General features: G+C 42.4%; 1 protein-coding gene across 1 annotated transcript; it reads right to left on the bottom strand.

Annotated features, from left to right (window-relative positions):
* Positions 1-208: 208 nt before the first annotated feature.
* On the bottom strand, positions 209-12,394 carry LOC141999719 (ficolin-2-like). Its single transcript, XM_074973438.1, has 10 exons — positions 12,313-12,394; positions 10,812-10,925; positions 10,069-10,122; positions 9,772-9,807; positions 8,818-8,862; positions 7,921-7,956; positions 6,872-6,999; positions 5,746-5,875; positions 5,006-5,140; positions 209-456 (listed from the first exon to the last, which is right to left on the bottom strand). Exons 1-10 carry the CDS (start codon positions 12,392-12,394, stop codon positions 209-211), a joined length of 1,008 nt encoding a protein of 335 aa, XP_074829539.1.
* Between the last annotated feature and the right edge of the window lie 1,585 nt (positions 12,395-13,979).

Raw genomic sequence — 13,979 nt, 5'->3', positions numbered from 1 at the left:
CCCCACAAAACTATTTTTATCTTTTTTTAACCTGCTCTAGTCCTAGTGCACTGCGCTGGGTAAGTGTCTATGATGATGTCTGCCCCCTCGTGGCTGGTGCATAAAGAAAAGATCTTTAGTGTCATCTTCGGATTAATGTTTATTATGACAGGCCTATAACTGCTATATACGAGCTCAGTATAATTATTACAAGTGCCTCCCTGATTGGCTACATGGGCCTGATTTTCATCTCTGTCATCTTGAAGGAGTAGTGGTGCCCTTTGGATGATTGCCAGTTCACCCCATCAGCATAGCTTTCGTGGGCTCCTTTCAGGTATAATCCATTCAGGTTGGACGCATGACATTCACTGTACCACCAGGCCCCTTTAAAGGCTATTGCACAGTTTATTGATGACATGTCGTTGTCACGGTCGTGGGTTGAAAACATCATGCCGTTGTGTCTGAATAAAGAATCCCCTGTGGAAACAATTGGGTTTATTTATTACATGTTTTTACAGAGACAAGGTGGGTGAGATTTTCTCTTCTTGTTTGTCTTTTACATTTTTACAGATCAGTTGCCACAGCCCAGCTTGGCAGTTCTGCAGTGGGGTAACTAAATTTCTCCCTTCACCAACCAGCAGAAATCTCCCTGGGGTCACGAGAGAGATTGAATTTCTAGTTCCAGTACGGAACATTTTTCACCAGGCCATATTCGGAGTGTATCTCCACACAAGATCGGATAGGAAACTCTTCAACCTGTCATGACTTAACTCAAAGACCAAAGACAAAAAGGTACTAATCGGGGAACTTCTTTTAGCTGATTATGCTGCCCTCATAGCCCATGATGAAGATCTGTTACAAGAATTCATGGACCTCCTTTCAAGTACCTGTCAGGCATTTGCTCTCACCATCAGCACCAAGAAAACTGTTGTATTAGGACAGAGGGTTCCACAAGATCCTTCAATCACCTTAAATGCCAACCAGCTAGAAGTAGTCCAAAAGGTTCAGCTATTTAGGTTCTACAGTGAGTACCAACCTCTCACTGGATGAAGAACTAAATGTTTGCATTGGAAAGGCTGCCACCACCTTTAGCAGACTAACTAAAAGAGCATGGAACAACTAAAAGTTGACCATCAAGACCAATATGCTAGTGTGCCAATCCTTCATCCTCAGCACTCTCATGTGTGGTGGGCAAATTCAAAGGGCAAATTTACCAAGTGTGACAGCCCTGCTCAAGCGAAGATGACTGCAGTGGCTGGGCCATCTGAGTAGGTTGGAAGACGGACACATACCCAAGGAGAAGCGATACGGGGAGCTCTCAGAGGGAACAATAACATCAGGACGTCCCACGCTTCTCTATAAAGACATATGCAAGCGAGATATGAAGGAATTTGGAATTGATCCTGACCAATGGGAAATCTTGACAAGTTATCATAACAAGTGGTGCCATCGGCTCCATCAGAGAATCAAAGTCCAGGACAGGAGCTATCTCCTACAGCTTGAAGAGAAAAGAGCCCACAGGAAGCAAGCAGCTCCCAACCAAGAGAGATACATTTGCAGCAACTGTTAAAGATCATGCAAATCTCGGATAGGACCATTCAGTCATATGAGACATCATAGGCTGCAATTCCCACTGTCTCTTGTAGATGAAAGGATGCCAAAAAATGATAGTCTGAGCTCAGTTACACCACTATAAATCCGGAATAACTCATTGTAGTCAATGTGCTCAGTCCTTGGGTGTCCTGAAGTCAGTTTACACTATTGTGATGGTATAATGTGAGCCCAATGTGCTCCTAACACTAATAGCTGAGCCCGGAGCCTGCTGAGGGTTCAGGATCATAGATTCACAGAATCATAGAAATGTCGGGCTGGAAAGGACCTTGAGAAGTCATCTAGTGCAACCCCCTTAGCTGAGGCAGCCCCAAGTAAATCTAGACTGTCCCTGGGAGGTGTTTGCCCAACCTGTTCTTTAAAACTTCCAGTGATGCGGATTTCACAACCTCTGTTGGAAGCCTATTCCAGAGCTTAACTACCCTTATACTTAGAAATTTATTTCTAATATCTAACCTAGATCTCCTTATCATAGATTAAGCTGATCACTTCTTGTCCTACCTTCAGTGGACATAGAGAACAATTGATCACTGTCCTCTTTATAACAGCTCTTAACGTATTTAAAGACTGTTACCAGATTCCCCACCCCCCCGCAGTCTTGTTTTCTCAAGACTACACATCACCAGTTTTTTAATTTTTCGTCACAGGTCAGGTTTCTAAACCTTTTATCATTTTTGTTGCTCTCCTCTGAACTCTCTGCAATTTGTCCACATCTTTCCTGAAGTGTGGTGCCCAGAAGTGGACGCTGTTCTCTGGCTGAGGCCTCACCAGTGCTGAGGAGAGCAGGACAATTACCTACTGTTTCTTACATGCCACACTCTTGTAAATACACCCCTGAATGGTATTAGCTTTTTGTGCAACTGCATCACATTGTTGTGCATTTGATTTGTCCTTCCTAAGTGAAAAGTGATTCACTTGTCTTTACTGAATTTCGTCTTGTTGAATTCAGACCAATTCTTCAATTTGCCAGGGTCATTTTGCATTCTAATTCTGTCCTCCAAAGTGCTTGCAACCCCTCCCAGCTTGGTGCCATCTGCAGATTGTCAGGCTTGACAAAGACCTGGCTGGGATGATTTAGTTGGGGATTGGTCCTGCTTTGAGCAGGGGGTTGGACTAGATGACCTCCTGAGGTCCCCTCCAACCCTGATATTCTATGATTCTATGATTTTATAAGCATGTCCTCCACTCAATTATCCAACTCATTAATGAAAATATTGACGACTACCGGACCCAGGACTGACCGCTGCAGAACCCCATTAGAACCTCCCAGTTTGACAGCAAACCATTGATAACTACTCTTTGAATACAGTCTTTCAACCAGTTATGCACCCATCTTATGGTAATTTCATCCAGACTGCATTTCCCTAGTTTGCATTTTGAGAATGCCACGTGGGATTTGGTCAAAAGTCTTACTAAAATCAAAATATGTCATGTCTACTGCTTTCCCCTTATCCACTAAGCCAATAACCCTGTCAAAGAAGGAAATTAGGTTGGTTTGACATGATTTGTTCGTGAGAAATCCATGGTGGTTATTGCTAATTAATCCAATTGTCCTCTAGGTGTTTACAAACTGATTGTTTAATAATTTGAGTGAGTGTCTTTCCAGGTGTCAAAGTTAGGCTGACTGGCCTACGGTTCCCTGGGTCCTGTTTGTTCCCCCTTTTAAAGATAAGTACTATGTTTGCCCTTCTCCAGTGCTCTGGGACCTCACCCATCCTGCAGGAGTTCTCCGGATAATTATGCATGGTTCTGAGATTGTTTCAGCTAGCTCTTTTAGTCCCTTTGCATGAATTTAGCCAGGCCCTCCTGACTTGAATACATCTAACTTATCTAAATATTGTTTAACCTTTCCCCCGTATTTGGGCTTGCATTCCTTCCCCCTTGTTGTTAATAGTGTGTTAAGTATGTCATTACCAGTAACCTTTTTAGTGAAGATTGAAACACACTAGTCATGAAACACCTCCGCCTTCTTGATGTCCTCAGTTATTAGCTCTCCATTCCCGCTAAGTAAGGAACTACACGTTCTTTCATCTTTCTCTTGCTGCTAATATATGTTAAGAACCTCTTCTTATGGCTTTTTCTGTTCCTTCCTAGGTGTAACTTATTTTGTGCCTTAATCTTTCTGATTTTGTCCCTACATGGGTATGCTACTCTTTTGTACTTCTCCTTCGCACTTTGTCCATGTTTCCACTCCTTCCTTTCCTTAGAATAAAGACATCTGTGATTTCATGAACACTTTCACCCAAATTGTCTTCCACCTTCAGATTTGCTACCTTTTCCTCCCTGTTGGTCAGAATTAAGTCTAAAATGGCTGGTCCCCGCCTTCCTGCCCCCCAGCCCTCCCGGTTACTTCCTCTACAAAACGGAGTCCGCAATACATTCCAAGAACTTTTGTGTTTTTCTTTATTCCTTTTCCAACAAATGTCTGGGTAGTTAAAGTCCCCCATTACTATAGTACATCCGTACCAAAAGGTCGCTTTTATTTATTATCCTTTTTTCTTTGCCCAGAGACAATTGGTCTGCCTCTCATCTACTCCTGCAGCAGAGAACAAGTGTATATATTCTTGCTGTATAATTCAACACATTCTCCCTTTTTACCTTGCCTGTCCCTCCTAAACAAGCTATACCCCACTATACCAATATTCCAGTAATGAGACTCATCCCACCAAGTTTCTGTGATGCCACTTAAGTAGTAAATTTACAATTATACTAATCCTTCCAGTTTATTCCCCATCCGCCTGGTATTTACATATAGGTATATGAGATTCTAAGTATTTGCCTCTACTGGTTACTCTCTTCTTCCGCCTCTGACTCTACATGTTCCCTCCCACAAAAAATCTGGCCCTCTGTTAAGGTGGCCCTTTTTTATGCTTTTCTGTTGGCTTTTGTCCCCTGCGCCCTTTAAACCTACTTAAAAGCCCTTCTCTCTAGGGGGCTTCTGGGTGTGCCTCAGCAATCCTGCAGTGATGTGCAGCAGACTCTGCATCCTGCAGAATATTCCTGTCTCTGGTATCTGTAAGTCTTGATGAATAGTTTACATGAAATGGGGCATATCTACCCACTCATTGACTTGTACCAATCCCGGTGTGCCTACTTAGTTTAATTCAGATAGTTCTATGGGGCATTAAGATCTAATTTAGGAAAGCAATCAGCAGTAGATGTGCCTACCTCTGCTCGTTATTCTGCGTTCAATCCCTCACTAGGCAGGATATCCCTATTATACTATATGTTCTGTTGTCACTAGACTGTGTGTTTCTCCTCTAATAGTTCAGCAGGAGAATAACTGATGTTTCCTGACAGACATCACCTCCACAGATTACCTCGCCTTTTGCTTCTGCGATAGAATATTCTGCATCACTTTTGTTTTCCATTTTTCCATCTGCCACAAAGGGTAAAGGGTGTGCTCAGAACCTACCTGCTGTGCCTTTAAGAAAGGGTCCAATTATCAGCGTGTATTTCTCATCCTCCCCTGTAATTCTGAAAGATGAGAATGTAGCAAATACATCATTGTTGTCAAAATCTCTGAGATCGACACGAAGCTCGTTGGGACCTTTAGAAAACAATTTGAAAGCAAAATGTTCAGCACCTTCCATTAGTGTTTATTAGTGTTATTGATTGTTTCTATTGCACAAGCTCCTAAAGGCTCTACACACAAATCAGGCTCCATTACGTTGGGACCATTATTATCATCTAGTTTGAATTGCCTGCATCACACACATCACAGAATTCCACCCACTGATTCTTGCATCAAGCCAATATCTTCCTATCGACTTTATCAATTCAATTTCCATCCACCAACCTGACCTCCCTATTAAAAACCTGCTCCATGTTATGCTTTGCGAAGGTAGTTCAGAATCGATGACCTCATCCAGGCTGTAGCATCCCTTATTGCTGTACTGTGGGCGAACCACCCGAGGACAAAATGCTGCTCCAGGAATTATGACTGGATCCAGGCCATCTACCACAGCATTACTGGTTTCAATAGCTCTGTGTGGCAGGACTGGGCTGTAAGGAACAGGAAGGGGTGTCTGCAGCGGAAGTGTTACCTCTCCCGATAGTACAACTCTATACCCTGTGTCCATGGCTAAAGTGTGGGAACAAAACTTGGTGGAGAAGGTTGCTGTAAGGAAAAGAATGCATCGGTGATGTCTTTACCAAGGGATGTCAGCAGGTGGATATTGTCATTCCCCAGCCAGAATTCTGACAGCTGGCTGCCAAAACCTCTCTTGTATGAATACCAGTCACGGTAAAAATCCACAGAGCCATCCACCCGTCTCTGGAATACCTGCAGGGAAACAGGAGGTTCTCAGCTGGGAAATCCCACGTTGTTTTCCATCCTACTAGAGCAGAAGACCAGAAACTCTGAGACTGTAAATCATTGAATGAGACTTAATGTGGTCAGGTCTATTTCAGCCTCAGGTGACTATTGCAGAGGGAGGCTTGTCTCAGAGGATCGTATTAAATCTTGGCAGCAACTGCACTAGGTTAAAGGATCACATGGTCCGAAATCTACAGCACTGGACTGGATCAGGACTCCTGGGTTCTATATGCAGTTATGCCACTCGAGCAAGTCACATCACCTCTGCTTTCTGTCCTGCCCTTTGTCTGCCTTGTCTATGGAGACTGTGAGCTGCAAAGGACAGGGGCTGTCTCTCAGTATGTGTGTTCAGCACCCAGCGCAATGGGACCCTGATCTTCATCGGATTCTCTAGGCACAACTGGGATATAAATAAGCATAATAATAAATTAGAAGGTTTAAATGTGATGTGTATACAGGATTCAAACCCCTCATCTCCTCAGCTCCCTAGAACACTCCTCCACTCGTACTCAGAGGTTGCTGGAGCGACAGAGCAGCTGATAAACTAGAAGTGGAAGGAAGAAGGAATTCTGATTCCGGAGTCTGGGCAGCTATTGAGCAGGCTCTGAGAGCCGGGCAGAGAATAGCCAGGAAAAGGGAAACCTGTGTCAGAGCAGTGACAAATGTCCCCTTAGACGGGCTCTTTTAGACTCTAAAGCTCCAGGTTCCCTCCATGGAACCCATTGCGTTCACAACCAAGTTATCTCCACAACCAAGGACTAGGGAGGATTAGAAGGGCTCAGGAAGTGTCTGTATTTTTATTTCAGCTAACCATGGGGAGCTAACAGCTTCAGAGCTTCTGTCCTCATGCTTTTCTCCTAGCTGCAACCCACTGGCTAAGGGCCACCTCCCATTCTTGGGACAGTAAACTGTTTGTTGTTCAAGAAAAAACATCCAATGAGCTTCATTATGCTCTGTTCTTACAATCCATCCTCCGCCATCTGTGTCCATGTCACACAGCACAGTCATGGCTTTACAGTCACGGGGGTAGATGGTGTACCAGCCGCTCATGATGTTGCCTCTAGCTAACAGCTCCTTGCAGTTCTTTGCTCCTGGTTGAAAGAAGAATTGAAACATGTAAATTGGTTGTATAACTCTCCTTGGAGCAGGGATTCATGGGCTGCTTTATGTTGCACTGAGGGCCAGATCAATTGCAGAATCAGGTAACTGGAAAAGAATCTTTGAGTCATCTTCTCCTCTCCTCCACACTGTAGCATATGGGAATGGGGTAGTATCCCTTTAAATAGTTTCAGAGTAGCAGCCATGTTAGTCCGTATCCGCAAAAAGAAAAGGAGTACTTGTGACACCTTCGAGACTAACAAATTTATTTGAGCTGTAGCTGACGAAAGCTTATGCTCAAAGAAATTTGTTAGTCTCTAAGGTTCCACAAGTCCTCCTTTTTTAAATAGTTTGTGGTCCTTCTGTGTTCATCTTTGGAAACCTAATAGAGCAGCAGCGTATGTACCTCGCGAGGCTTTTCATACTCTCTGTAGTTAGCAAACCAAATGATTTAGACTCCAGTGTGCCAGTCTGGTTTGTAAGTTTCTTTGCAAGAGGAAAAGACACAACCACTAGCCCAACCCCATCTGTTCTGTGTGAGAACAGATCAACCTGAACAGAGGATTGGCTGAAAGTGTCTTGAAAACACAGGGAAATTGAAATGTTCACAAAGAGTTGTACTGAAAGTCCCCATGCAGCATTTTCAAATCTCTCTGTGAGTCAGAAGGGCTTCGGGTTATCATGTAACTTGGGTGAGCACTCACCTGGAAAAAATATCAGATTTTCACAGGAATACTCACATCAGTTTGCAAGTGAACCTGTCGGCTGAAATGTATTTCCACAAAAGATTCACTGGCCAATTGCTAACAGCAAAATACCTTCATTTTAAAAGATCAATTTGTCTATCTCTAACGGGTTTTCATGTTTGGGTCTCTGGAATGAGATGACATTTAGCGGTCATAAGAAACTCTCACCTTTCTTACACAGTATGTCTTCCACGACTTTCTGCACTGGTCATGAAAAGAAACACAATAGAAAGTGAAATGGAACCAGAAAACATTCTACTGTCTTTTAAACTGTGTAATTGGCCAACTCGTACAGCTGGGATAGCAAAGTACTCGTTATCTTGAAAATGCACTAGACAGGTTTTTAATTGTGAAAATCCAAGTGCTAATGGATGCACACACATCTCTGATCTGAGCCTTCCAGCATTAACCATCAAGACAGCTCTCATTATGTAGCCAACACTATTTTGTCACCCACCGATGAGGCTCCTGCTTGCAGGGCTAAGAATTGGTCCTTAATAGACGAAGTTAGTTGCTGGTCAGTTCATAGGAGCAATGCCCACAAAGCCAGGGGAGTTACATGTGCTTACGCTAGCTGTGAATTTGACTCTATTTTTTTTAAAAAAATTCCAATCAACAACGGGAGAATAACAGTTAAATAAAGTACTGGTAGAAAAAGGGTCATTCCTTTAACTGGACATATAAATAGGATCAATTTCTTGTGATTCATACTCCCCACTCCTGGTATGTGGGAAATATAAGGAGGGGTAGGAGAAAGTAACCTTCTCTAGGATACACCTCCAGATCTACAGATTTCACTTATATTTCAGCTGTTCTCTCTCATACCAAAGGTCATCTGGCTAGTGTTGTTCCGGATGTTACAACACAAGGATGGCATGTGTTTTTGTAGGCACAGCTATTTCTCTCTTTATAGAGCCCAAATCTCACTGGAGGATCAGTGAGCTTGATATTGTGGACATGGTAACTATTCAAGAAACAAGCTTCTTCAGCCACTTAATTTTTAGTGCTGCAAAAATAAAACTGAAATGATGTGTTTAGTATAAAGGAGAGTGCAGAGGTTCTCACCAGGTGTTCCGGGCATTCCTGTACATCCCGGGGCTCCTTTATCTCCTAAAAAAAGAACTCAGAATAAAATCCTTGTTTTACCTGGAGGTCACCTCCATAATTCACCATCTCACTACAGCAATCGCTTGGGTTTCATTGTGTGGAGGGGCTAGTTCAAGGCCTATGTACCAGCTACACTCCGCATGATCTGTTAAAGTTGGCGTTTTGTGGGACTTAAGTGATGTATGTTGCCAACTCTCAGGATTTGGTCATGAGTCTCATGATAATTATTGTTTTCCTTAAAGCCCCAGCTCCTCGGGTCCAGTGGATGTGACATGATTTCAGCCTTTGGTCTTAAAGAAAAAGTAAGTTTCTAGCCCTCAAAGCTACAGCAAAAGCTTCAAAATGTGCCCCCTAAATACTCAAAAGCAGAGGGCAAATAAAAAGAACATCAGATCTATTATTTTTACATAATCTCATGATTCTAAAACCAGTCTCCAGATTTCTGATGAACCTAACTTAAGTTTTTCAAAGATTTGGGGTTGGCAGAACTGCATTTATCTTATCTTGTCTTCTGCATTGGCTGAAATGAAATAGGCTTAGGCTATGTCTACGCTGCAGTTGAGATCTATTTCCTGTGACTGCATAGGACGTCATGACAGATCAGACATTATTCTTAGAGCTGGGTGAAATTTTTCCAGCAAATATTTTATCACAATTTTGAAATGTTCCAACTCTTCATTTCAGAACAACAATGCGTTTTGTCATTTGGCTTTTAAACCAAATCAAAAAGGGGACATTCTTGTTTAACTGGAACCAATTTCATTTCAGCTTTTTTGTTTGGCAAGAAGTGGAAGGAAAAATTGTATAATGAAACGGGGTAGGGGGATTGTTGGTCTCAGTTCCTCTATCACCATGAATAGCACCATAAAGTGCCCTGCTCTGCAGTGAGAAGAATCATCTGAGGTCTCTCACCTTTCACTCCAGGGTGGCCAGCAGGACCTCTTTCTCCTGATTGAACAAAAAATAAGTCAGTAAAGACTGATCAGAGAGAGCGAGATCTTGACACTGGATCAGAACTGAAGTTCTGTTGCAATAATAAACCCTTTATTGTCAAAAATAGAGTGAAGGGAAGTTATGGTGGTTTGGAGCCCAGATATTATAGGAATTGGTGTTTTATAACTAGCTCTAATTGATATTTGATTAAAAACTTATTTCCTGTTCTTAGGTCACCTATAGGAAAACACAGTTCTCTGCCCTTTGTTACTTTACCTTTTGGGCCAGTTTTTCCCTCCTTTCCAGGGATCCCCAGAGGTCCCTGTTCTCCTGCAAACACAGAAAACTGACTGAATATTTTCCAAGGTAGCGTAAATACTGAGTACATAAATCCCACCTACCACCCCAAACTGGAATTACAAGAACTCATCTGTGTCAAAATTCAAATCACACATCAGGATCCCCTAGCATGGACTCTTACATGGAGGCCCATTGAAGTCAGAGGGATAAGTACATCTTGCTGCCAGGTGAGAACCAAAGCTGATAAACAACCATTTTATACATGCTATCTTTAATGTCATAGCTCATGATAATAATCATGATTTCCTCTTCTCTAGCCCCCTCATCCAAACTTCTCAGAGCACTTTACACAGATCAATGAATTGTGCCTCCGATAACCTCTGGGAGGTAAAGGACCATTATCGCCATTATATAGAGGAGAAACCTGAGGCTCAAAGAGAGTGACTTGACTAAGGTCACACAGCGAGCCAGTGATAGAGATGGGGAAAGAACCAGAGGACTTGGTTGCCAATCTGACACCCCAAAGGGAATGGACAGTATTTCAGAGCTTGGTTATTCTGAAGCTCCAATCCCTTGCCATAGGATATGGGAGATGCCATGTGAATTTCCTCATATCAGGGTTGAGGGGAATCTTCAAAGTCTGAGCATATTACAAAAGTAATTCCCATTTACATCATCACCAGCCATGTCTGATTCCCATTCAGTGCCTGGGAACGTACCTCTTGTTCCTGCATTTCCTTGGTCTCCTCTGGGCCCTGTGGCACCTGGAATTCCAGGGCAGCCTTGCACAATGGAGAGTTTATCAGTACTGTTGAAACCCACTAAGTTCACCTCTGGGGAAAGAAATGAACCCATAATCAATGATTGTTAGCTTCTCAGGATCTGAAACATTCTACAGAAATCCAGAGGGATAAACCCAGCAAATGAAAGTCTAGATAGTTCCTTGGTTTTCTTTACTCTATTAGTGATAAATCCAACATTTTCTTCAGTTTTATGCATTTCAGAGACAATGCCCTAATATTAAAAGTTGGGGGTTATTACTATTAGTCTTTGTTTTAAGTTATAGTGAAAACAAAAGTTAAAAAGAAGTTATTAAATATTTGTATTAAAAGAAATCACTTCAGACTTAATTTTGATGTACACATCCCTCTGCAGTGTTTGCAACCCGACTATTGCAGCATTGTGTCAGTTCATGAGAGTCTTTTAATGAAATTAAGTACAGAGAAACAAAAGCAGAATGAAATGCAGAGGAAAAACAAATAGCTGCCATTCAGTTAAGAAATTGAGCAAAACTGAAATAATTTAAAAAACAGTTGCTCTTACAATATCAGATTATGGACGTAAGGAGATGAAACGTGAAGGCAGTACTGCTCTGAAATAATACATTAATTTATGCATAAGATGGCAAAGCCTGTATTCAATCCTTGTTTAGCAAACCACCCATTTCCTTCAAAGAGACCATTTGCCTGAATGAAGTCTCCACAAATTTGACTAAATCTTGCATTAGGATCACAGGATTTCATGATGAACTAAAACAAACCTTCAAATGCTGCTGGATTCTCAACCCAAAGCGCAGAAATGAATGTGTTGACATTGAAAGAGTTGTATAGTGGATTTGCGGTGACAGATACACAACAGTTGTGATTTTACAAATAATCATCTTAATTTGGTAAAGGTGAATTTTATAAAGCAGAGGGATCTGAAATCATAGGCTCACTCTGAGCTTTGAAGATTGAGATTTTATTTTCCAGAATTTAGATCATCTTCCTGTGTGGGTCGGTCAGTCACCAGTTTAGAAAGGCTTTGGCCCCAATATGCAAAGGAGATGGGAGCTTTAGACAGAGAGATTCCAGCAGCAACACAGGGAGGTTAGAAGATAGCAAATGAGCATGAGGGAGAAGAGGTCAAATCAAATTTTGAAGAATCTCAATGGAGACAAGAGACAACATTTTCACAACATGGTTTCTGAAAAATGTGTCCTATTTTCTGAACACCTCAAGTCTGTGTTGTACACTTCTGCAGTATAGATTAATTTTGACAAAGGAATTTTGTACAAAGAAGCTGTTCATTTTATTATTTAAAAAGCGCCATGAGCAGGCAAAACACTTTATAGATGTGTAGGACAACAAACATTCCTGAACAGTTCCCAGTTCTCCAGGGTTCAGGTTGGCAAGAGCCACAGTATGAAACGCTGATGGGACAGGATTGTCTTTCACTCACCTGGGCAGGTGTCCTGAGCCTGACAAACCGTTGCTGCTAGACAGAGTAAAGAGAGGAGAGTTTTCTGGGCAGCTCTCCCCATGGCTGGTGCTGGTCTCAGCAACGGCAGCTTAACTTGTCTTCTCACCACCTTCTCCACTTTAGTATTTCAGTCCCTTTAGCCTTTTATATGCAATAACAATAGACCCTAGAGCAAATAAAGTTCTTTGCCTCCGGCATGTCAGCGCCTCCTTCCCACTCTCCACATTCCAGCAGTTTCCACTGAGATTTTTATGCTGCAGCGGTCACAACTGGAGCTGATTAAATGGCCCGATAGGACATGTTCAATACTGGACTAGCAGCTGTTGCTTCCCCCACACAGCAAATAATGATTGTTGAACGGAGCCAGTCTGAATCTTTCCTCACAAAGTTGATTCCTGTCAATGTGTCTTCTGAAATAGTAAAATAAGGTGCCAAATAATGAGCCCAAACTGACTTTCTCCATCCCGTCGAAGCCCCCTGTTGGCTTCAGTGGGAACCTTTGGGAGAACAAGGAGAGCAGGATTGGGTGGATTTACTCGCCAACTGCTCTATTACTATGATGTGTGTGACAGTAGCCACAGGAGGCCTCATGTCAGATTGGACCCCCCTGTGCTGAGTGCTGTGCAAACCCGCAGTAGGAGCCAGTAATGGAGGGATCGGTTCCAAGACCAGAAGTGACTACTGTGATCATCTCATCTGACCTCCTGTAGAACACAGGCCACAGAACTTCCCCAAAATAATTCCTAGGGCAGAGCTTTTAGAAAAACACCCAATCTCGATTCTAAAATGGTCAGTGATGGAGAATCTAGCACAACCCTTGGGAAATAGCTCCAGTGGTTAATCACGCTCACTGTTAAATATTTACACCTTATTTCCAGTCTGAATGTGTCTAGCTTCAACTTCCAGCCATCTCTGCGCCAAAGACCTTACGATCTAAGCAGCCAAGACGAATGAATGATGGGGGGAAATAATTATTATCCCGATTTTTGCAGTGTTGTGTGTGCCTGTGTCATAGAAAGGAAGAAGGAAGAAACGAATGGACAATTTCCTTAGACACTAATGGGACTCTTATAACCTACAAATTGTGCACTGGTGCCAGGTAAATGTTGTTTCAGGTCTTAGTGTCAAAAGGTTGGAAAAAACTCAGGGAACATGGTGAGCAAACTGGTCAAACTGAAAGCTTATAATGGGGGAACTCCTTCCTACTAAAGGTACATGTGTACTAGCAGTGACAGTAAAAGATCAAACAGAATTGTTGGATTTTGAGATCGTGAAAGGGAATAAAGCAGGTACATTGGATTTAAAAACATACCCAGCCCTTGGGCTGATTCAAAGAGTGCACGTGGGTGAGGAAGTAAGGGACACGTTGTCCAGAACATTTGATAAAACTGTAATAGAAACAGGGGTGGAGTCAGACATAGTGCATGTCAGACGGATCAAAAAAGAATTGTCCAGCCTCAGACAGGAAGTGGAAAGAATTTGCTGAGGCTACAGGTAATGATGGGACTTTACAGAGGGTATTAAGGCTATTATTACGGGGTGGCCAGGACATTCCATACCATGTCCCTATTTACAGTTTAAAGCAGAACTAACTGTTATTGATGGCATGAGGCTTAGAGGAAGTAGGAGAGTAGATGTTACAAGCT

This window comes from Natator depressus, chromosome 16, assembly GCF_965152275.1.
Source record: "Natator depressus isolate rNatDep1 chromosome 16, rNatDep2.hap1, whole genome shotgun sequence".
Lineage (NCBI taxonomy): Eukaryota > Metazoa > Chordata > Testudines > Cheloniidae > Natator > Natator depressus.
The sequence above is the reverse complement of the archived record's forward strand: the minus strand, read 5'-3'. Positions and strand labels throughout refer to the sequence as shown.